The sequence below is a fragment of the Barbus barbus genome (assembly GCF_936440315.1).
Source record: "Barbus barbus genome assembly, chromosome: 25".
NCBI lineage: Eukaryota > Metazoa > Chordata > Actinopteri > Cypriniformes > Cyprinidae > Barbus > Barbus barbus.
The window spans coordinates 1,476,961-1,500,597 of NC_136753.1; the positions used below are offsets into that span (position 1 = coordinate 1,476,961).

The following is a 23,637-nucleotide window of genomic DNA, read 5'->3' on the forward strand; positions in this document are numbered from 1 at the left end:
AAAGAATACCTTTTATTTGACTTCTGACTTATGGTAGATGTGAAATAGTATGATTTATGTATTCAATACTCACTGGAGAGCAGGCTAGAGGATTGTGGCAATAACAAGCATGTTGTCAGTGTCCATGTCTTTGCTCTGTGAGAGTAAAAGGACAAATTAAGCAGACTACCACTTGCCATTCAAATATGAAATTAAGAACTACAGAAGATAAACTACAGCTGATATAAAATAATGTGAAAAAGATTTATACATGTGCTCAAAGCTCTTCATAGACGAGTTTCATGCAGGCATTTCCAATCTAACAATCAAAATAGCTAGCAAACACACAAAAGTCTAAGCTCTTTCTTTAAACAAAGAAAACAAATAGCATAACGTTACGTGCAAATGTTACTATTTACCTGACCCTCACTAAGTACATTTTAGACCTATCTATTAACATATTAAAACTAATTGAGATCAACTCTTAGCAAATAATTTAACTTTAAATATTGCAAAGTTGCACGATTGCTGAACAATAATAATTTTAGCGATTATTTTACATACGTTGTATTCGTGTCGCTTCTAGACTTAGTCTGTTCTGATGCTCATACTGTACAGCCTCCCCTACTAGACGCATCAGGAACAGCAGGCCGTAGATCTGCCTGCTCCCTCTCTGTAGAAGAGTATTATTCAGCATGTGATGCACAGCAGCGCCACCAGAGCTGGGTTCAGTGATGACAAAACAGCCATTTTTTGCTAGATTGTGGAAACTCTTCATAAATGTTGCCTAATAATGAATTCTGCTAAAATGTCTTCTTGATGAGCTGACAAACAGACACACATGAACCAACACACAACTACAGGAGGAGCTCTGACATCACTGTAGTTCAGTGAGAGACTCGGAGAAAATGAAAGTGAAACTTAATCTGCAACAATATGGACGCCTGAAAAGATCAAACTATAAACAACAGAATATTTATCTGTTTAAAGACCCTTGTGAACACATCTGATACTCAGAGGTAAGTGATAGAAATATAAGAGAGATTGTGCTGAACAGGTTTCTGATGGCAGGGGTCTGGTTTAGTAGGGTTTATATCAGACTGGAATGAGTTGAACAGAAGCAGGTTTAAGCGTCAAATACTCAGCTGCTTTAGTTGATTAATGCACTGAAATGCTATCATTATTGTATTAAAAGTATGTAATTTGATTGGTTGTAAATCAAAGTTTGGTGTTTTTGTCATTTTGCCACATTACATAAAGACTAAAGAAACAGGAAGTAAATGACCTGCAGACAAACTGAACACAAACCTGCTTCATTGCAGCTGAAAATCACTTTAACATTAAACAGGATGAGGATGACTCGACCATTTTGTGGAGAGATGTGCCTAATTTTCTATAAAGAGATATATATTTATGTTTGCTGGAAAATATGACTTGTTCTTTGTACTTTAAACAGCAGGTCATAGTTCAGTAAGTTAACGAGTCACTCGCTTTGTTTCAAATGAATGATTGTGTTTCCATCACTATCAACTCTCACACTTTAACCAACTTAATATAAATATTGATTTAGCTGTCATGGTCCAATTTAGTCGAGTCTAAAAAAGGAAAACTATCATTTTTCTTTAAAAGGCTTTAAGAGGGAAAGAATAATGGCAGAATCTTCACAAACAGCAAGAAAAACCAGGAGAGGGAGTATCGACAGTTTACCTCCATGTAAGTTAATAACCAAGAAAAACACTTTGACTTTTCTTTTATAATATTGAATATGTACAGTTAAGAAATGTAAATCAGATCAAATAATTTCAGCTTAACAAGTATAATTCTTGTACATGTATTTATTTATTTTGGTAAGTGGTTCTGTAATGAGCTTCACATGTAGGTTCTGATCAGCTTGGGTTCATCTTACAATAATGACCTGCTGACTGTATATATGAATTTCTTAAAAGTCGCCAATCTTTGTCTCTAGACACTCTTTACATTCATCCGGCTTCATGAGGTGCATCATGTGATTCTTTATAAACAGTACTGAAGGAGGTCACACTAATAATTAATGTCTCTTTCCAGCAATGTCATCCTCCATTAGTTCACTGTCTGAGGAGCTTCAGTGCTCGATATGTCTGGAGGTGTTCACTGATCCAGTCTCTACTCCATGTGGACACAACTTCTGCAAGACCTGTCTGAATAAGTGCTGGAACAACAGCCAGACCTGCAGCTGTCCATACTGTAAAGAAACATTCAAGCACAGACCTGATCTCAAGATTAATACCACACTCCGAGAGCTCGTAGATCACTGTAAAAAGAAAACTCCTGAGAAAACAACTGAAGTTCTGTGTGACGTCTGTGAGGAAAGAAAGCTGAAAGCCCTGAAGTCGTGTCTGGTGTGTCAGAGCTCTTACTGTGAAACTCATCTGGAGCCTCATTTGAGAGTGGCAGGTTTGAAGAAACACAAACTGATGGATCCTGTGAGTAATCTGGAGGACTATATATGTCAGAAACATGAGAGACCTCTGGAGCTGTTCTGTAGAGATGATCAGACGTGTGTGTGTTCGATCTGTACCATTAAAGACCACGAGAACCACAACACTGTTCCTATAGAAGAGGAGAGTCAAGAGAAGAAGGTAGAAGTTACTGACTAAACTGCTTTTACAAAGCTTATATCATGAAGATTCAAATTTCCTGAGTTTCCTGAGAAGACAGTAAATCTGTGTTATGATAAATGTGTCTGTGTTGTTCTCTCTATAGACTGAACTGATGAAGACACAGAAAGACGTGCAGAAGACGATCCAGAACAGAATCAAGAAGATTCAAGAAATCAAACACTCAGCAGAAGTCAGAAAAGTGAGTTAATTTAATTAAAGTTAAATATGTTAGACTCCTGATATACAGACCAGCAGCATCTTCCTGGCCAAGAAAGAATAGCTTTCCTACTGTATACAGTACTAGCAGTAATGTAGCAAGATCAGTGTTTTAGTGACTCTGATCTGTGAGCAGCAAACACTATAATAAATGATAACTAAACTAAGCAAAACACATACATACACAATGGAGTAAAAAAGAGAGAGAACAAAAAACTGGCAGTATTAAAAATCTGTGAACCATTTGATCAAAACCAATCAAAATCACCTTAATAAAAGGGGTCAAAAATTAGAAACACATTTAAATAGTTGATAAATGGTTACTTGCGCTGGCTTTGTTGCTGAACAAGAGTCCAGATGCGTGTAGAGAATAAAGATTCTTCATGAGTTCATTAGGAGTGAGCTGGAAGACCTCAGCGGGTTCTTCCGAATATCCACAGATTTAAAGGGATAGTTCACCCAAAAATGAAAATTAACCAAAGATTTACTCACCCTCAGGGCATCCTAGGCATGTCTGCCATTCCTCTTCAGATGAACACAGTCGGAGTTATATTCCACATTGTCCTGTCTGTTCCAATCTGTATAATTGCAGTGAATAGTGCCCCTGTTTCTGAATCTGAAAAAAACGTATTCATCATCACAAAACTACTCCACACGGCTCCGGGGAGTTAATAAAGACCTTCTGAAGAGAAACATTTACATTTATTCATTTAGCTGACGCTTTTATCCAAAGCGACTTACAATTGCTATATGTAATATGTCAGAGGTCGCACGCCTCTGGAGCAACTAGGAGTTAAGTGTCTTGCTCAGGGACACATTGGTGTCTCACAGTGGATTCGAACCCGGGTCTCTCACACCAAAGGCATGTGTCTTATCCACTGCGCCATCACTACCCAAACGATGCGTTAGTTTAAGAAAAATATAGATTCTTGAAACTGTATAAACTGAAATGTGCAGCTTCCGGTCTCTCAAGCAGCCGCGTTCATAACAAGGCGGTCGAGTGTATGACGCAGGCGTAGCGAAAGGTGTAACGTAAGATCCGGGGAGAGAGTGCATGACGAACGCAGATGCACAGAGGAGAAAGGAATGAATCTTGGAGAGCGTCTGTCTCAAAGGTATTGAGTCCTGATGGGTTTGGGTAGAGATCTTTTAACCTCCCTCTCTTACACCTAACCCTGCTGGACTGACCAATCCAGAGGTGCACATTTTGAGATGGAAAAGGTTTCTTTGTTTTGTTTGACATCAAAGTACTGCGAGAGCTACAGAGAGCAGAGCAGACGGCTCCATGCTTTCGAATCGCTCTCACAGTACTTTGATGTCATACAAAAATCGATCAGTTTAGTGCAAAAAACCAGCACCTGCTTATTTTAGGCAATTTAGAAATCCTGAGCAGAACATGTCCCCGAGAAGAGGCACGTCTGGTCACCTTATAGTACAGTAATATAACAACTCTCCTCAACTAAACACATGATTTGAGAATCAATCAGAGCAATCGGTGCAGGATGAAGTTTCTTCTTCTGTTGAGGTATTTTAAATCCCCTTAAAAACACCGATGTATGAGCAATAATAACACTGATTCTTGCAACAGGGATTTTACACTGAACTGCTGGAGATGATGGAGGAGCAGCAGAAAGCAGCAGAGAAACAGGAGCAAGAGCTGATTGAAGAGCTGGAGCAGGAGATCACTGAGCTAAAGATGAGAAACACTGAGCTGGAGCAGCCCTCACACACTGAAGATCACCTCCACCTCCTACAGGTCAGTCAACATGATCTCTCTGATCAATGATAATGCAGTATATGACACCATAACACTCCCCATGCTGAAGGATTGCTCCTCTCTCCTGCTGTAGATTCACTCATCCCTGTGCAGCTCTAGAAACACCAGGAACTGGCCTGAGATCAGTATGAAGACTCATGAGAGTCTGGAGACTCTGAGGAGAGCTCTGAACCAACTGAAGGACACTATAGATGACAAACTCACACAAACTGGTACATCAATACATACACTGATCAGATAGAAACAAGAGGATTTACTCTGTTATTTATATATAACCTGATCTGCTGATGTTTTCTTGTCATTAGTCTCTACAGAGCTGAAGTGGATGCAGCAGTATGCAGGTACAGTGTGCTGTCTGCACTACACTAGTTTACATTCATACACTCACAGCTTCATTACTGCTCTACAATCTGATTAAACAGCCTGCTCTCATGATTATACTAGATATTAATACCTAACATTTACAAGCACAAAACGCACATTTTTAACGCGATTGACCTGGGTTCGATCCCGCCTTTTGCCAATCTTTTTTTCTCCCTTTTCAAATCTCATATCACATCGTAAAAGCATTTATTGTCGATACAAATGAAAGAAATAACCAAAAAGTTGAGAATAAAGTATCGGGGAGGGTTAGGGTAGGTGTCGGGAGGGCTTTATTGTACCAATAAGGTGGCTTCCATTTAATAATTTGAATTAAAATTATTAAAAATGTACACTCAATACGTTATTATTGCATACTGTTTTATAATGTAATGCAATACTGAGGTGCAGATAATTGCCACTATTTTGCGACAAGTAGTATAAATATCAGAAAATCCTGCTATTTTCACTTAGTGTAGATAGAATCCATTACAATTTGAATTTAAGAAAATATTAGCGCAATTTCAACTGAGGGGGCCTTTAATCAGTCCGTGCCCAGGGCACCTCTGCTTCATGATGCGTCCCTGGGGGTCTGAAAAGTCGCTAAATTGGCAACACTGCGCGCGCGCTCGCATCATTCAAACACACACCTCACCAGAAACACGGCATGTCGCAATCTGTGACGAATGCAGGTGAGAGCCAATGAGCGTTCGATTATCCTGCCGTAAAACCTGTCGTTTGAAGCGGCAACATCTGAATTCGTAACGGACGCGTCAGTCAGCGCGGGCTTCTCTGTTTCCGGTCGCTGGACTCGCTGCTCGGGATGAGATGAAGATCGCAGAATAAAGGCTTGGATTTGGGTCTGTTTCTCAATACATAAGAATTATCATGAGATCACGCTGGATTAAATATTAGAAACATCATCATCACAGAATCTGTGTATTGTGAGTTTGATTGATATTCTGTGTTTTCTCAGTGGATGTGACTCTGGATCCTGATACAGCTCATCCTGATCTCATTCTGTCTGATGATGGAAAACAAGTGAGAGATGGAGACATTAGACAGAAACTCCCAGACAATCCAGAGAGATTTGATTACTGTGCCTGTGTCTTGGGAAAGGAGGGATTCTGCTCAGGGAGATTTTATTTTGAGGTGCAGGTGAAGGGAAAGACTGAATGGGATTTAGGAGTGGCCAGAGAATCCATTCACAGGAAGGGACAGATCACAGCGAGTCCCAGTAATGGTCAGTGGACCGTGTGGCTGAGGAATGGAGATGAATATAAAGCCTGTGCTGATCCTCCTGTCTCTCTGTCTCTGAGAGTGAAGCCGCAGCGGGTCGGTGTGTTTGTGGATTATGAGGAGGGTCTGGTCTGCTTTTATGATGCAGAGTCCAGCTCTCATATCTACTCTTTCACTGCCCAGTCTTTCACTGAAAAACTCTATCCATATTTTAGCCCATGCACTAATGATGGAGGTGAAAACTCAAGCCCACTGATCATCACATCTGTCAATTATAATAAATAATATACTCCTAAAACGAAATATAGTATTAAAATAATCAATGATTTATAAAAATAAATGTTTATAATTACAATTTTGAAAACATTTTGTGCTGCTATTTTTTATCATTTGTTTTTCAATTTCTATAATGTTTGTTTCTGCTATAATTACATTTTCTCATGTTCTGTGATATTACTGTAATAAATCAGACGGCAAAACCTTGATATGTATCATAGAACTGTATGATTACTATATTCATATACAACGGTATGTACATAGTACTGTAAGATACATAAAAATAGCATGATATTATGCTCATAGTAGTGTCCAAAAGACATGATCTTACCATAGTACCATGCCACATGTTAACACAACGGCACAATGAGGTACGTTTTACTATAAAAACAGAACAGAATTACTTTTATTCACAAATTTGAACCCTTTAAAAGTTTAAAGAGAAAGTATGTCTGTAACACAGATGGTGTAATATGACTTGCAGCTAAATTCAATATCAGCATGAAATCCAGAATGATCATATTTACTGTTTTAAAGGACATTCATGGGTTTATTATGAGTGTTCAAATCAGCAGTAAATATGCTAATCCTTTTATTCTTGAGAGTAAACAAGTAAATCAATCTTAATTAATGAATGCAAGCCTTGGCACTCGTTAACCCATCACATGAAATACTATTATACTTATACCTTAATTAGTCTATCTAACCAGCCTAGGACTCGCTGCTGATTTTATTTGTCCATTTGAGAAAATGTAATATTTATAGTTAATTTCATTAAGATCCTTATACAGTATATTGATCCCAGAATTAAGATGTTCAATAAATACATTCTGTCTTATTGTAGATTAATTAAACATGAAACAGCAGGCTCGTGCAGAAGGGGGGGCTTTGGGACTCGAGCCCCTGTCCTTTTCCAAAATTATTCAAAAGTGCCCCTCGAACAAATAGCAATGATATTGTGGTCAATAAAACAAAATGCATTTGAATTCTAATGAACATGACAATTTGTACAAAACAGTAACGACTCGCTCAAAACTCAGAAAACTGTTTATTTTTCCATATCTGTCAATCTGAGGCGTTGCTATGGTTGCGAGCGTTTTCAGAAACCACAGGCTCTAGAGCCATATATTACCATTTCTGATAATTATGCAGCATTATGAAAGTGTCTTATGCTCATCATTATTTGATCAAAAAAACTGTAGCCTAATATTGAAAATATTACAATTTAAAAGAATGTTTTTCTATTTTAATATACATTTATACTATTTTAATAAAATATAATTTATTTATGTGATTCTTCAGCATCATTGCTCCAGTCTTCAATGCATGGTCCTTCAGAAATCATTCTAATATACTGATTTATTATCAATTAATAACAGTTGTGCTGCTTATTTTTTATTTTATGTTTAAATTGGAACCTGTGATACTTTTTGGGGCTCATTGATAAATAAAAAGTTAAAAAGAACAGCATTTATTCAAAGTAGAGATGTTTTCTAACAATATCAATCTTTACTATCACCGTTTCTATCAATTTAACAAATCCTTGCTGAATAAAAAAATTAAAAATACTGACTCCAAGCTTTTGAACGGTAGTGTATATCGTTACAAAAGTTATATTTTAAATAAGTAAAAGTTCTTATTTAACTTTTTATTCATCGCAGTATCCTGAAAAAACTATCACAGGTTTTCAACATTGTTAATAATTCAACATTGCATAAAATGCAAAGTAAATTAATAAAGTATATTAAAATGTGATTTGATCAAATAAATGCAGGCTTGATGGCTATAAGTGACTTCTTGCAAAAATATAAAATAGTAATGTATCCAATCTTTTTCCACATTTGAGCCGCTGCCGCTGAGGAACTCTCTGCACGTCCCTGTGAAACACAGACCTGTGACTCAGACTTAATACAAAAACACTGCCATTCTATTCAAAACACTTTTATACTGATCACTTTATAATTATATGTCTTTAGTAGGTCTTCGCTTTCATTTATAGTATTAAATTGCATACATGAAACGTTTTCCACTGATAACAGCAGTCACTGAGAGAGAATACAGCCTCTACTGGACACTTCTTATGATGTTACAGAAAGTTGTTTCACACAGCATGTTGTTTCTCTTGTTCATCTGCTCGTTAACATAAAGACACTCTTGTGCTGGGCTTCTTTACTAGAATGCATTACAGTATATCGGTGGAACAAACCAACGACACAAACTTTGGGGGGAACCTTCTTCTTCTTCTTTTAGTTTAATGGTGAATTGCAAACCAGCATTTACGGGTGCATACCGCCACCTGCTGTACAGGAGTGTGTCACATCAGGGCTTTATATACTTTAGATAAAAAAAATAACATATATTCTTAATTTCTGTTCTTTCACTTTCCCCTATCTTCCCCTTTTCCTCCCTTCATTCTCGCTTTCCTTTTCTTCCTCTTTATTTCCTTTCCTTTTGAATTATAACCTACCTATATTTTCTCATCTAACCCTGTGTTTCTTATAAAAAGTCATATTTATCAGAAACGCATTTTGTCATTAAATACAAAGTTGACTTTAACCCTGTGTGTCCAAGTCTTAACTTTGCAAGAATCACTTCCTCTTTTCTACACTTCCCTTTAAATGTTTCCACCGTGATTGATTTGTGTATGTTATAATAGCGTCTCCCTTTATTATGTAATTAAATGAATATGTGGACATCAAAACGTGTAAACTTAGAGTGAGGGTTTGAGCTTTTATTTGGGAATCGTGATGTATTCTCCTGTTTGTGTAGATTTATAAATGATTTACCTTCTGATGAAAATCTGATGAAATGGCGCACGTTGTGTTCCCAGATGAACGTTAATAAAGCCAAACTCACAACAACATGCAGAGATGAGTTTGAGACGCTCCACATGTAAATGATAACAGTTTCTGTGGAGCTACTGTGAACGGAGCCGAAGTGTCATCTAAGCACATATCAACATCTATATTAGTCCACGTTCAGCTAAGTAACACATTCACAAATCAGATAAAACAAACCAATAACACATTTAATTCATGGGGATGAACACAGAAACTAGCCTCGTTATGAAGCCTCTTATTAAATGGATGTAAACTTCTCTATAGTCTCTTAAGACTGGAATACATGATTTCTGTCCTGATTCTCCACAGATTTACAGGCTGGAGAAGCTGATGCTAGTTACCAAAGATCAGAGCCAGTCTGCAGATCTGAGTCGACAGAATCCATAGAAACTCGATGAACTTAAAGTGACAACCATCAGTTAATATTTAAAGTGTGTTTCTGAAGTATTTACAAAGACGTTCAATGTAGAAGAGCTTAAATAAATAGTCTAGGTCATGTATTAAGTTTGTACATATTTTAATATGAACAACTATTATTAACAATATGTATGAAATGATACTTTTTCTTATTGATGTCACACTGAAGCTGTGATTTTTATAGTAGTGCACCCTTTAAGCTCACCTTACAATAATATGAAATCTTTCAAAATAACAGCGGTATAAAACCACAGACCAGCAATAAACTGTATATTTATAATATTATGGATGTAAACGTACAAGCCAGTAATGTCTGTGGAGTAATATATTAGCGTAGCATACGATCTTATCCAGCTAGTCAGCTAACTGTGTTCTGTAGCATCTGCGTTATGTTGCTAAAACTATGTTTTGGATCTAATGTAATTATTTCACACATCCATGTTCCAGGTTATAATATGCAAAAGTCTAAACATTAATCTCTTAATTTTACAGTAAGTAGTGACACTTACCCAAAATAAAGGCTTAAACATCTAAAAAAGGTACATTTAAGGGTCTCCTCTTTTGGTGAAAGTTTTTAGACAGCTTTCTAAATGGCCTCGAGACACAATGAACACATGGAGACTCATATCACCTGCAAAACCTTTCTCTTTTGATGGTTGTCTCTCCAGAGCATCTGTTCTCATTTGAATCATATTAAAACCAAATAAGTGTTACCATAAGAACCCTTACGAGTTTTACAAATAATTAACGTGGTTAATAAATTAAGAAGGTAATATTAAAAGACAAAACTCAGTATACACCTTATTAATGTTTCCAACTAGATATACAAGTAAGCAGATGTGCCCAGAATATGAAAGCAACCCTCAAAGTTTCACATTATGCATTTTCCTCCCATAGAAAACCATTATAAAGAAAAGTTTAACGTAAGTGGCTCATTGAATGAAGACATTGATATGAAAAAGAACTCAATGTAATGGTACATGATCTACTGTATATATTCAGATTTTCATACAGGAGATTGAGTGATATATATATATGTTTTTGTGAATTTATATATAAAGTTACATTCAGATATTAACCATATTCAGCCCATCAGACTTACAGTAATCATATGCACCAATGAAATATGTAATATTTATTTATGCTTTAGTATTCACTATTGGTTGTCATACAGCAACAGAACAGTGTCCTACGAAGCGTTTTATAAAGACAAACACAATTCACCCCTTTCTAAAATTCCAAGGGCCATCTAGCCATCTCAGAAGAAAAAGACAACTTTTTTACAATCTTATTTATTAACAACATTTATTAAAAACATGAACTAGGATGAGTCCCGTTGATGACTCTCTTTAATTATTGTTCAGTCCTCCTGTCAAAATGCTCCACTCACTGGTAAAAAAAACTAAAGTTGGATAGTTGTAGAAAGAAATGGTTATTTGTGAATAATGGCCACATTTTCATGTTTGACCACATTTTCCTTTATAGTATCCTTACAGTACCTTATGTAAATGACAGGTCCTCGCAGAAATTTCTCCTCAGCCTCCAGGATGGACAGATGAGACCAACCTCTGGAAAAAAGTCCATTCATGATGAATTTGATCTGGTCAGTGTGGGTGTGCTGTCCAGAACTGAAGTCAGGTGAGAGTGGATTGCATCAGTCTGCTCCTGATCTTCAGTGTATATCGGCACAGGTGACTTGGCAGGATGCTTAGAAAAAGTGTAAAGCCAGGGTAAAACCAGCATAAAAGAACAACCCCTCCACAATGTTTAATAATTACTCTATTCTTATGAGCTACAGCATGTAAAATCTTACACAGAACAGATAATGATCTGTGTTCATGCAGGAACACAAGGGCATCCTTCATCAAAGCATTATCCTAAAAAACACACATAACACCAATAAAGAATACCTTTTATTTGACTTCTGACTTATGGTAGATGTGAAATAGTATGATCTATGTATTCAATACTCACTGGAGAGCAGGCTAGAGGATTGTGGCAATAACAAGCATGTTGTATGTTATGTACTCTGCATAAATGACAATAAAGTTGAATCTAATCTAATCTAATCTAATGTTGTCAGTGTCCATGTCTTTGCTCTGTGAGAGTAAAAGGACAAATTAAGCAGACTACCACTTGCCATTCAAATATGAAATTAAGAACTACAGAAGATAAACTACAGCTGATATAAAATAATGTGAAAAAGATTTATACATGTGCTCAAACCTCTTCATAGATGAGTTTCCAATCTGCAAGAGATAACAATCAAAATAGCTAGCAAACACACAAAAGTCTAAGCTCTTTCTTTAAACAAAGAAAACAAATAGCATAACTTTACGTGCATATGTTACTATTTACCTGACCCTCACTAAGTACATTTTAGACCTATCTATTAACATATTAAAACTAATTGAGATCAACTCTTAGCAAATAATTTAACTTTAAATATTGCAAAGTTGCACGATTGCTGAACAATAATAATTTTAGCGATTATTTTACATACGTTGTATTCGTGTCGCTTCTAGACTTAGTCTGTTCTGATGCTCATACTGTACAGCCTCCCCTACTAGACGCATCAGGAACAGCAGGCCGTAGATCTGCCTGCTCCCTCTCTGTAGAAGAGTATTATTCAGCATGTGATGCACAGCAGCGCCACCAGAGCTGGGTTCAGTGATGACAATAGAGCCATTTTTTGCTAGATTGTGGAAACTCTTCATAAATGTTGCCTAATAATGAATTCTGCTAAAATGTCTTCTTGGTGAGCTGACAAACAGACACACATGAACCAACACACAACTACAGGAGGAGCTCTGACATCACTGTAGTTCAGTGAGAGACTCGGAGAAAATGAAAGTGAAACTTAATCTGCAACAATATGGACGCCTGAAAAGATCAAACTATAAACAACAGAATATTGAGTCGATTAAAGACCCTTGTGAACACATCTGATACTCAGAGGTAAGTGATAGAAATATAAGAGAGATTGTGCTGAACAGGTTTCTGATGGCAGGGGTCTGGTTTAGTAGGGTTTATATCAGACTGGAATGAGTTGAACAGAAGCAGGTTTAAGCGTCAAATACTCAGCTGCTTTAGTTGATTAATGCACTGAAATGCTATCATTATTGTATTAAAAGTATGTAATTTGATTGGTTGTAAATCAAAGTTTGGTGTTTTTGTCATTTTGCCACATTACATAAAGACTAAAGAAACAGGAAGTAAATGACCTGCAGACAAACTGAACTCAAACCTGCTTCATTGCAGCTGAAAATCACTTTAACATTAAACAGGATGAGGATGACTCTTGACCATTTTGTGGAGAGATGTGCCTAATTTTCTATAAAGAGATATATATTTACGTTTGCTGGAAAATATGACTTGTTCTTTGTACTTTAAACAGCAGGTCATAGTTCAGTAAGTTAATGAGTCACTCGCTTTGTTTCAAATGAATGATTGTGTTTCCATCACTATCAACTCTCACACTTTAACCGATTTAATATAAATATTGATTTAGCTGTCATGGTCCAATTTAGTCGAGTCTAAAAAAGGAAAACTATATTTTTTCTTTAAAAGGCTTTAAGAGGGAAAGAAGAATGGCAGAATCTTCACAAACAGCAAGAAAAACCAGGAGAGAGAGTATCGAGAGATTACCTCCATGTAAGTTAATAACCAAGAAAAACACTTTGACTTTTCTTTTATAATATTGAATATGTACAGTTAAGAAATGTAAATCAGATCAAATAATTTCAGCTTAACAAGTATAATTCTTGTACATGTATTTATTTATTTTGGTAAGTGGTTCTGTAATGAGCTTCACATGTAGGTTCTGATCAGCTTGGGTTCATCTTACAATAATGACCTGCTGACTGTATATATGAATTTCTTAAAAGTCGCCAATCTTTGTCTCTAGACACTCTTTACATTCATCCAGCTTCATGAGGTGCATCATGTGATTCTTTATAAACAGTATTGAAGGAGGTCACACTAATAATTAATGTCTCTTTCCAGTAATGTCATCCTCCATTAGTTCACTGACTGAGGAGATTCAGTGCTCGATATGTCTGGAGGTGTTCACTGATCCGGTCACGACTCCATGTGGACACAACTTCTGCAAGACCTGTCTGAATAAGTGCTGGGACAACAGCCAGACCTGCAGCTGTCCATACTGTAAAGAAACATTCAAGCAAAGACCTGATCTCAAGATTAATACCACACTCCGAGAGCTCGTAGATCACTGTAAAAATAAAACTCCTGAGAAAACAACTGAAGTTCTGTGTGACGTCTGTGAGGAAAGAAAGCTGAAAGCCCTGAAGTCGTGTCTGGTGTGTCAGAGCTCTTACTGTGAAACTCATCTGGAGCCTCATTTGAGAGTGGCAGGTTTGAAGAAACACAAACTGATGGATCCTGTGAGTAATCTGGAGGACTATACATGTCAGAAACATGAGAGACCTCTGGAGCTGTTCTGTAGAGATGATCAGACGTGTGTGTGTTTAGTCTGCATCGTTAAAGACCACAAGAACCACAACACTGTTCCTATAGAAGAGGAGAGTCAACAGAAGAAGGTAGAAGTTACTGACTAAACTGCTTTTACAAAGCTTATATCATGAAGATTCAAATTTCCTGAGTTTCCTGAGAAGACAGTAAATCTGTGTTATGATAAATGTGTCTGTGTTGTTCTCTCTATAGACTGAACTGATGAAGACACAGAAAGACATGCAGCAGATGATCCAGAACAGAATCAAGAAGATTCAAGAAATCAAACACTCAGCAGAAGTCAGAAAAGTGAGTTAATTTAATTAAAGTTAAATATGTTAGACTCCTGATATACAGACCAGCAGCATCTTCCTGGCCAAGAAAGAATAGCTTTCCTACTGTATACAGTACTAGCAGTAATGTAGCAAGATCAGCGTTTTAGTGACTCTGATCTGTGAGCAGCAAACACTATAATAAATGATAACTAAACTAAGCAAAACACAAACATACACAATGGAGTAAAAAAGAGAGAGAACAAAAAACTGGCAGTATTAAAAATCTGTGAACCACTAGATCAAAATCAATCAAAATCACCTTAATAAAAGGGGTCAAAAATTAGAAACACATTTAAATAGTTGATAAATGGTTACTTGCGCTGGCTTTGTTGCTGAACAAGAGTCCAGATGCGTGTAGAGAATAAAGATTCTTCATGAGTTCATTAGGAGTGAGCTGGAAGATCTCAGCGGGTTCTTCCGAATATCCACAGATTTAAAGGGATAGTTCACCCAAAAATGAAAATTAACCAAAGATTTACTCACCCTCAGGGCATCATGTCTGCCATTCCTCTTCAGATGAACACAGTCGGAGTTATATTCAACATTGTCCTGTCTGTTCCAATCTGTATAATTGCAGTGAATAGTGCCCCTGTTTCTGAATCTGAAAAAAACGTATTCATCATCACAAAACTACTCCACACTGAAGAGAAACGATGCGTTAGTTTAAGAAAAATATAGATTATTGAAACTGTATAAACTGAAATGTGCAGCTTCCGGTCTCTCAAGCAGCCGCGTTCATAACAAGGCGGTCGAGTGTATGACGCAGGCGTAGCGAAAGGTGTAACGTAAGATCCGGGGAGAGAGTGCATGACGAACGCAGATGCACAGAGGAGAAAGGAATGAATCTTGGAGAGCGTCTGTCTCAAAGGTATTGAGCCGTGATGGGTTTGGTTTTGGGATGGGATGGGGATGGGTTTGGGTAGAGATAAATGGACTACTGGACCAATAAACTGGACTACATCCGACTACTTCAGAGGACTGTAAGAGACTGTTGTGTGTTTGTGTTTACGGAAACATGGCTTAACAACAGCGTACCGGACTGCGCCATACAGCTCGACCAGCTAACATGCTATCGAGCTGACAGAGCTCTCGTCGAGGGAGGTAAGATCCGCAGCGGCGGGCTTTGTGTTTACATCAATGATGCATGGTGCCGCGACGCTGTTGTGGTCTGCAAACACTGCTCACGCTTGGTGGAGTTTATGATTATTAAGTGCCGGCCGTTCTATCTACCGAGAGAATATACAGCTATACTGCTCGTTGCTGTATACATCCCTCCCAGCTCCAACAACAACAACAGGAGTGAGGCACTAAATGATCTGTACCAGCACACCAGTGAGCAGCAGACAACCCATCCAGATGCTTTTCTCATCTTGGCTGGGGATTTCAACCACGCAGACTTAAAGATTGTGTTCCCAAAAATACATCAACACATAGACTTTCCAACAAGGGGAAAAAATACTTTGGACTTTGTTTACACCACGCAGAGAGGAGCCTACAAGGCCCTCCCCCTCCCCCACCTCGGAGCCTCAGACCACATCACTGTCATGCTAATGCCTGCATACAGACCGCTCGTTAAAGTCATCAAACCAATACACAAACAGATTCAAGTGTGGCCGGAAGGGTCGTCAGAGGCACTTCAAGACTGTTTTGACACCACTGACTGGAATATGTTTAAACAGGCTGCAACACACAACAACACTACAGACCTCCAAGAGTACTCAGAGACTGTTACTGCCTACATCTCCAAGTGCATTGATGATGTAACGGTCACAAAGTCCATCATTGTCAGGGCCAACCAGAAGCCGTGGATGACAGGGGAGGTTTACATACTTCTGAAGGCTCGGAACGCTGCCTTTAGAGCTGGAGATGAGGAGGGCCTGAAGACAGCTAGGGCCAACCTTTCCCACGGCATCAGAGAGGCCAAGAGACAGTACTCCAGGAGGATAGCCCATCGTTTCAGCGACAGCAGAGACACTCGGAGCCTGTGGCAGGGGATACAGACCATCACGGACTACAAGCCCCCACCACAGACCTGTGACAGCACCATCCCCCTGCTGAACGAGCTGAATACCTTCTTTGCTCGCTTTGAGGCACAAAACAGCACCACTGCACAGAAGACTCCACCTCCTCCCGGCGACCAGGTGATGACGCTGTCCCCGGACAGTGTGAGGAGATCCCTCAGCAGGATCAACGCACGTAAAGCTCCGGGTCCTGACAACATTCCTGGGCGTGTACTGAGAGACTGTGCAGTGGAACTCACTGATGTCTTCACAGACATCTTCAACATCTCGCTAAATCAGGCCGTTGTCCCCACATGCTTCAAAGCTACCACCATCATTCCAGTCCCGAAGAAGTCATCTCCATCCTGTTTCAATGACTACCGTCCAATAGCACTCACTCCTATTCTCATGAAGTGCTTCGAACGGCTAGTCATGCACCACATCAAGTCTGTCCCCCCCCCTCCCTTGACCCCAGTCCAGTTTGCATATAGGTCCAACCGCTCGACCGATGATGCCATCGCCACTGCCCTCCACCCAGCCCTCACACATCTGGACAAAAAAGACTCATATGTCAGGATGCTGTTCATAGACTTCATTTCAGCATTCAACACAATCATCCCTCAACAGCTCACTCACAAACTGGTCCAGCTGGGGCTCAACACCTTTCTGTGCAACTGGCTGTTGGACTTCCTGACCGGGAGACCTCAAGCAGTACGGGTTGGCAGTAACACATCCAGCACCATCACACTGAACACTGGGGCCCCCCAAGGATGTGTGCTGAGACCCCTCCTCTTCACTGTGCTGACCCACGACTGCACACCGTCACACAACTCCAACCTGTTCATTAAGTTTGCGGATGACACAACTGTGGTGGGTCTCATTAGCAACAGAGATGAGACAAACTACAGCAGCGAGGTGAGCCGCCTGGCCGGGTGGTGCAGTGACAACAATCTCTCTCTGAATGTGGAGAAGACGAAGGAGATTGTTGTTGACACACTCAGCATGCCCCCTCTGACCATCAACGGTGCGACTGTGGAGAGAGTGAGCAGCACCAAGTTCCTGGGTGTGCACATCACAGAGGACCTCACCTGGACTAAAACACTGTAGTACTTCCTCTGCAAACTGAGAAGAGCCAGAGCCCCTGCCCCCATCTCGGTGACCCATACTCGGAATTCGTGCTCTGCATTTAACCCATACAAACGTGCACACACACAGCAGTGAACACACACACACACACACACACAGCAGTGAACACACACCCGGAGCAGTGGGCAGCCATTTATGCTGCGGCGCCCGGGGAGCAGTTGGGGGTTCGGTGCCTTGCTCAAGGGCACCTCAGTCGTGGTATTGAGGGTGGAGAGAGCGCTGGACATTCACTCCCCCCACCTACAATTCCTGCCGGCCGGAGACTCGAACCCGCAACCTTCGGATTACAAGTCCGACTCTCTAACCATTAGGCCACGACTTCCCCCTACAGAGGCACCATCGAAAGCATCCTAACTAGCTGCATCACTGTGTGGTATGGCGCTTGCAACGCATCCTGCCACAAGTCACTTCAGCGCATAGTGAGAGCAGCTGAGAAGATCGTTGGTGTCTCTCTCCCCTCCCTCCAGGACATTTACAGCACCCGTCTCACCCACAAAGCCCTCCGCATTGCAGGTGATCCCACCCACCCGACACACAGCTTCTTCAGTCTGCTGCCATCAGGGAGGAGACTGCGGACTCTCCAGGTGAGGACCAGCAGACTGAAGGACAGCTTCATACATCAGGCTGTCAGGAAGCTGAACTCCCTCCCGTCCTTGCCCCCCCTCCCCTCTTTTACCCCATGCAACACTGAACTCTGAGCCCCCCCCCCCCCCCCCCCCTTCACCAACTTAAAAACTGTGACCAGCACCTGTCACTTGTGCAACATTGGACTGATCACTACCTCATCCAGCATTGACTGCAAACTACCTCTTCGGATAGTCTGATATAAGGACTGTTCTCCCTACTGCCAAGCTCTTCTTGCACTACACATATATCTGCACAGTTTTGTTTTATTTAACTGGTTTGCACTCTATCTATTCTGCCTTGTGCCTTATGCCACTTTATCTATTTCTTTATTTTTGTACAATGTCCTCATTTGTATAGCTGTATAGTTGTATGTACATATGTTTAAACTGTATTATCTGTATTTGAACGTGTTTAATTTTAACTGTATGCACCAAGAGTCTGAGAGTAACACAATTTCAATTATCTGTATGTATGCGCCGTACATGTGGAAGAATTGACAATAAAGCAGACTTGATCTTGATCTTGATCTTTTAACCTCCCTCTCTTACACCTAACCCTGCTGGACTGACCAATCCAGAGGTGCACATTTTGAGATGGAAAAGGTTTCTTTGTTTTGTCTGACATCAAAGTACTGCGAGAGCTACAGAGAGCAGAGCAGACGGCTCCATGCTTTCGAATCGCTCTCACAGTACTTTGATGTCATACAAAGATCGATCAGTTTAGTGCAAAAAACCAACACCTGCTTATTTTAGGCAATTTAGAAATCCTGAGCAGAACATGTCCCCGGGAAGAGGCACGTCTGGTCACCTTATAGTACAGTAATATAACAACTCTCCTCAACTAAACACATGATTTGAGAATCAATCAGAGCAATCGGTGCAGGATGAAGTTTATTCTTCTGTTGAGGTATTTTAAATCCCCTTAAAAACACTGATGTATGAGCAATAATAACACTGATTCTTGCAACAGGGATTTTACACTGAACTGCTGGAGATGATGGAGGAGCAGCAGAAAGCAGCAGAGAAACAGGAGCAAGAGCTGATTGAAGAGCTGGAGCAGGAGATCACTGAGCTAAAGATGAGAAACACTGAGCTGGAGCAGCTCTCACACACTGAAGATCACCTCCACCTCCTACAGGTCAGTCAACATGATCTCTCTGATCAATGATAATGCAGTATATGACACCATAACACTCCCCATGCTGAAGGATTGCTCCTCTCTCCTGCTGTAGATTCACTCATCCCTGTGCAGCTCTAGAAACACCAGGAACTGGCCTGAGATCAGTATGAAGACTCATGAGAGTCTGGAGACTCTGAGGAGAGCTCTGAACCAACTGAAGGACACTATAGATGACAAACTCACACAAACTGGTACATCAATACATACACTGATCAGATAGAAACAAGAGGATTTACTCTGTTATTTATATATAACCTTAATCTTAACCTGATCTGCTGATGTTTTCTTGTCATTAGTCTCTACAGAGCTGAAGTGGATGCAGCAGTATGCAGGTACAGTGTGCTGTCTGCACTACACTAGTTTACATTCATACACTCAGATTCATTACTGCGCTACAATCTGATTAAACAGCCTGCGCTCATGATTATACTAGATATTAATGTTTATACTGGATATTAATACGTAACATTTACAAGCACAAAACGCACATTTTTAACGCGATTGACCTGGGTTCGATCCCGCCTTTTGCCAATCTTTTTTTTCTCCCTTTTCAAATCTCATATCACATCGTAAAAGCATTTATTGTCAATACAAATGAAAGAAATAACCAAAAAGTTGATAATAAAGTATCGGGGAGGGTTAGGGTAGGTGACGGGAGGGCTTTATTGTACCAATAAGGTGGCTTCCATTTAATAATTTGAATTAAAATTATAAAAAATGTACACTCAATACGTTATTATTGCATACTGTTTTATAATGTAATGCAATACTGAGGTGCAGATAATTGCCACTATTTTACGACAAGTAGTATAAATATCAGAAAATCCTGCTATTTTCACTTAGTGTAGATAGAATCCATTACTATTTGAATTTAAGAAAATATTAGCGCAATTTCAACTGAGGGGGCCTTTAATCAGTCCGTGCCCAGGGCACCTCTGCTTCATGATGCGTCCCTGGGGGTCTGAAAAGTCGCTAAATTGGCAACACTGCGCGCGCGCTCGCATCATTCAAACACACACCTCAACAGAAACACGGCATGTCGCAATCTGTGACGAATGCAGGCGAGAGCCAATGAGCGTTCGATTATCCTGCCGTAAAACCTGTCGTTTGAAGCGGCAACATCTGAATTCGTAACGGACGCGTCAGTCAGCGCGGGCTTCTCTGTTTCCGGTCGCTGGACTCGCTGCTCGGGATGAGATGAAGATCGCAGAATAAAGGCTTGGATTTGGGTCTGTTTCTCAATACATAAGAATTATCATGAGATCACGCCGGATTAAATATTAGAAACATCATGATCACAGAATCTGTGTATTGTGAGTTTGATTGATATTCTGTGTTTTCTCAGTGGATGTGACTCTGGATCCTGATACAGCTCATCCTCGTCTCATTCTGTCTGATGATGGAAAACAAGTGAGACTTGGAGACATTAGACAGAAACTCCCAGACAAACCAGAGAGATTTGATCCATGTGTAAATGTCTTGGGAAAGGAGGGATTCTCCTCAGGGAGATTTTATTTTGAGGTGCAGGTGAAGGGAAAGACTGAATGGGATTTAGGAGTGGCCAGAGAATCCATTCACAGGAAGGGACCGATCTCACTGAGACCCAGTGATGGATACTGGTCTGTGGCTCTGAGGAATGGAGATGAATATAAAGCCGGTGCTGATCCTCGTGTCTCTCTGTCTCTGAGAGTGAAGCCGCAGCGGGTCGGTGTGTTTGTGGATTATGAGGAGGGTCTGGTCTGCTTTTATGATGCAGAGTCCAGCTCTCATATCTACTCTTTCACTGCTCAGTCTTTCACTGAAAAACTCTATCCATATTTTAGCCCATACCTTAATGATGGAGGTGAAAACTCAAGCCCACTGATCATCACACCTGTCAATTATAATAAATAATATACTCCTAAAATTAAATACAATATTAAAATAATCAATGATTTATAAAAATAAATGTTTATAATTACAATTTTGAAAACATTTTGTGCTGCTATTTTTTATCATTTGTTTTTTAATTTCTATAATGTTTCTGCTATAATTACATTTTCTCATGTTCTGTGATATTACTGTAATAAATCAGATGGAAAAACCTTGATATGTATCATAGAACTGTATGATTACTATATTAATATACAACGGTATGTACATAGTACTGTAAGATACATAAAAATAGCATGATATTATGTTCATAGTAGTGTCCAAAAGACATGATCTTACCATAGTACCATGCCACATGTTAACACAACGGCACAATGAGGTACGTTTTACTATAAAAATAGAACATAATTACTTTTATTCACAAATTTGAACCCTTTAAAAGTTTAAAGAGAAAGTATGTAACACAGATGGTGTAATATGACTTGCAGCTAAATTCAATATCAGCATGAAATCCAGAATGATCATATTTACTGTTTTAAAGGATATTCATGGGTTTATTATGAGTGTTCAAATCAGCAGTAAATATGCTAATCCTTTTATTCTTGAGAGTAAACAAGTAAATCAATCTTAATTTTATTAATGAATGCAAGCCTTGGCACTCGTTAACCCATCACATGAAATACTATTATACTTATACCTTAATTAGTCTATCTAACCAGCCTAGGACTCACTGCTGATTTTATTTGTCCATTTGAGAAAATGTAATATTTATAGTTAATTTCATTAAGATCCTTATACAGTATATTGATCCCAGAATTAAGATGTTCAATAAATACATTCTGTCTTATTGTAGATTAATTAAACATGAAACAGCAGGCTCGTGCAGAAGGGGGGGCTTTGGGACTCGAGCCCCTGTCCTTTTCCAAAATTATTCAAAAGTGCCCCTCGAACAAATAGCAATGATATTGTGGTCAATAAAACAAAATGCATTTGAATTCTAATGAACATGACAATTTGTACAAAACAGTAACGACTCGCTCAAAACTCAGAAAACTGTTTATTTTTCCATATCTGTCAATCTGAGGCGTTGCTATGGTTGCGAGCGTTTTCAGAAACCACAGGCTCTAGAGCCATATATTACCATTTCTGATAATTATGCAGCATTATGAAAGTGTCTTATGCTCATCATTATTTGATCAAAAAAACTGTAGCCTAATATTGAAAATATTACAATTTAAAATAATGTTTTTCTATTTTAATATACATTTATACTATTTTAATAAAATATCCTTTATTTATGTGATTCTTCAGCATCATTGCTCCAGTCTTCAATGCATGGTCCTTCAGAAATCATTCTAATATACTGATTTATTATCAATTAATAACAGTTGTGCTGCTTATTTTTTATTTTATGTTTAAATTGGAACCTGTGATACTTTTTGGGGTTCATTGATAAATAAAAAGTTAAAAAGAACAGCATTTATTCAAAGTAGAGATGTTTTCTAACAATATCAATCTTTACTATCACCGTTTCTATCAATTTAACAAATCCTTGCTGAATAAAAAAATTAAAAATACTGACTCCAAGCTTTTGAACGGTAGTGTATATCGTTACAAAAGTTATATTTTAAATAAGTAAAAGTTCTTATTTAACTTTTTATTCATCGAAGTATCCTGAAAAAACTATCACAGGTTTTCAACATTGTTAATTAATAAAGTATATTAAAATGTGATTTGATCAAATAAATGCAGGCTTGATGGCTATAAGTGACTTCTTGCAAAAATATAAAATAGTAATGTATCCCATCTTTTTCCACATTTGAGCCGCTGCCGCTGAGGAACTCTCTGCACGTCCCTGTGAAACACAGACCTGTGACTCAGACTTAATACAAAAACACTGCCATTCTATTCAAAACACTTTTATACTGATCACTTTATAATTATATGTCTTTAGTAGGTCTTCGCTTTCATTTATAGTATTAAATTGCATATAAATGCATGACACGTTTTCCATATTAAAGTAGGTCTGTATCTGGAAGCGTGTTGTTCAGCATGTAATGTCACCAGAGAGAGCCGAGCGCTGTCTTCAGCATTAGTGTGTTAGCATTAGCTGCACAGTGAACCAGTGACAGACAGCATTACTGAACATGACATGATGCATTCAGTCATCATTTAATGGATAAAATATTAAATTTATGATGACACTCAGTGTCACTTTCCTTCATGTTTCACTTTGTTAGAAGGAGTGCTTTTATGGATTAGAGA

At 38.9% G+C, this 23,637-nt stretch overlaps 1 protein-coding gene across 5 annotated transcripts; it reads left to right on the forward strand.

Annotated features, from left to right (window-relative positions):
• Nucleotides 1–667: 667 nt before the first annotated feature.
• On the forward strand, nt 668–21,588 carry LOC306845444 (E3 ubiquitin-protein ligase TRIM39-like). Of its 5 annotated transcripts, none has more exons than XM_079378252.1 (8): nt 668–998; nt 1,609–1,692; nt 2,044–2,597; nt 2,722–2,817; nt 4,423–4,590; nt 4,685–4,823; nt 4,917–4,952; nt 5,948–6,694. In XM_079378252.1, the coding sequence occupies exons 2-8, from the start codon at nt 1,629–1,631 to the stop codon at nt 6,493–6,495; spliced, it is 1,605 nt and encodes a 534-aa protein (XP_079234378.1). In that variant the 5' UTR covers nt 668–998; nt 1,609–1,628; the 3' UTR covers nt 6,496–6,694. The 5 variants fall into 5 exon arrangements, with proteins under 5 accessions (XP_079234378.1, XP_079234380.1, XP_079234377.1 ...); XM_079378254.1 differs by having other exon boundaries at nt 682–998; nt 4,926–4,952; XM_079378251.1 differs by lacking the exons at nt 2,044–2,597; nt 2,722–2,817; nt 4,423–4,590; ... (1 more) ...; nt 4,917–4,952; nt 5,948–6,694 and adding exons at nt 13,749–14,302; nt 14,427–14,522; nt 19,291–19,458; ... (1 more) ...; nt 19,797–19,832; nt 20,846–21,480 and having other exon boundaries at nt 695–998.
• Nucleotides 21,589–23,637: the final 2,049 nt, after the last annotated feature.

What these genes read in the sequence shown, in the direction of transcription:
- LOC306845444 (XM_079378252.1), top strand. Translation starts at nt 1,629, where the DNA reads ATGGCAGAATCTTCACAAACAGCAAGAAAAACCAGGAGAGGGAGTATC. An exon ending in ACTCAGCAGAAGTCAGAAAA is followed by an intron (nt 2,818 to 4,422) that starts GTGAGTTAATTT and finishes TTCTTGCAACAG; the next exon opens with GGATTTTACACTGAACTGCT. An exon ending in GTGGATGCAGCAGTATGCAG is followed by an intron (nt 4,953 to 5,947) that starts GTACAGTGTGCT and finishes GTGTTTTCTCAG; the next exon opens with TGGATGTGACTCTGGATCCT.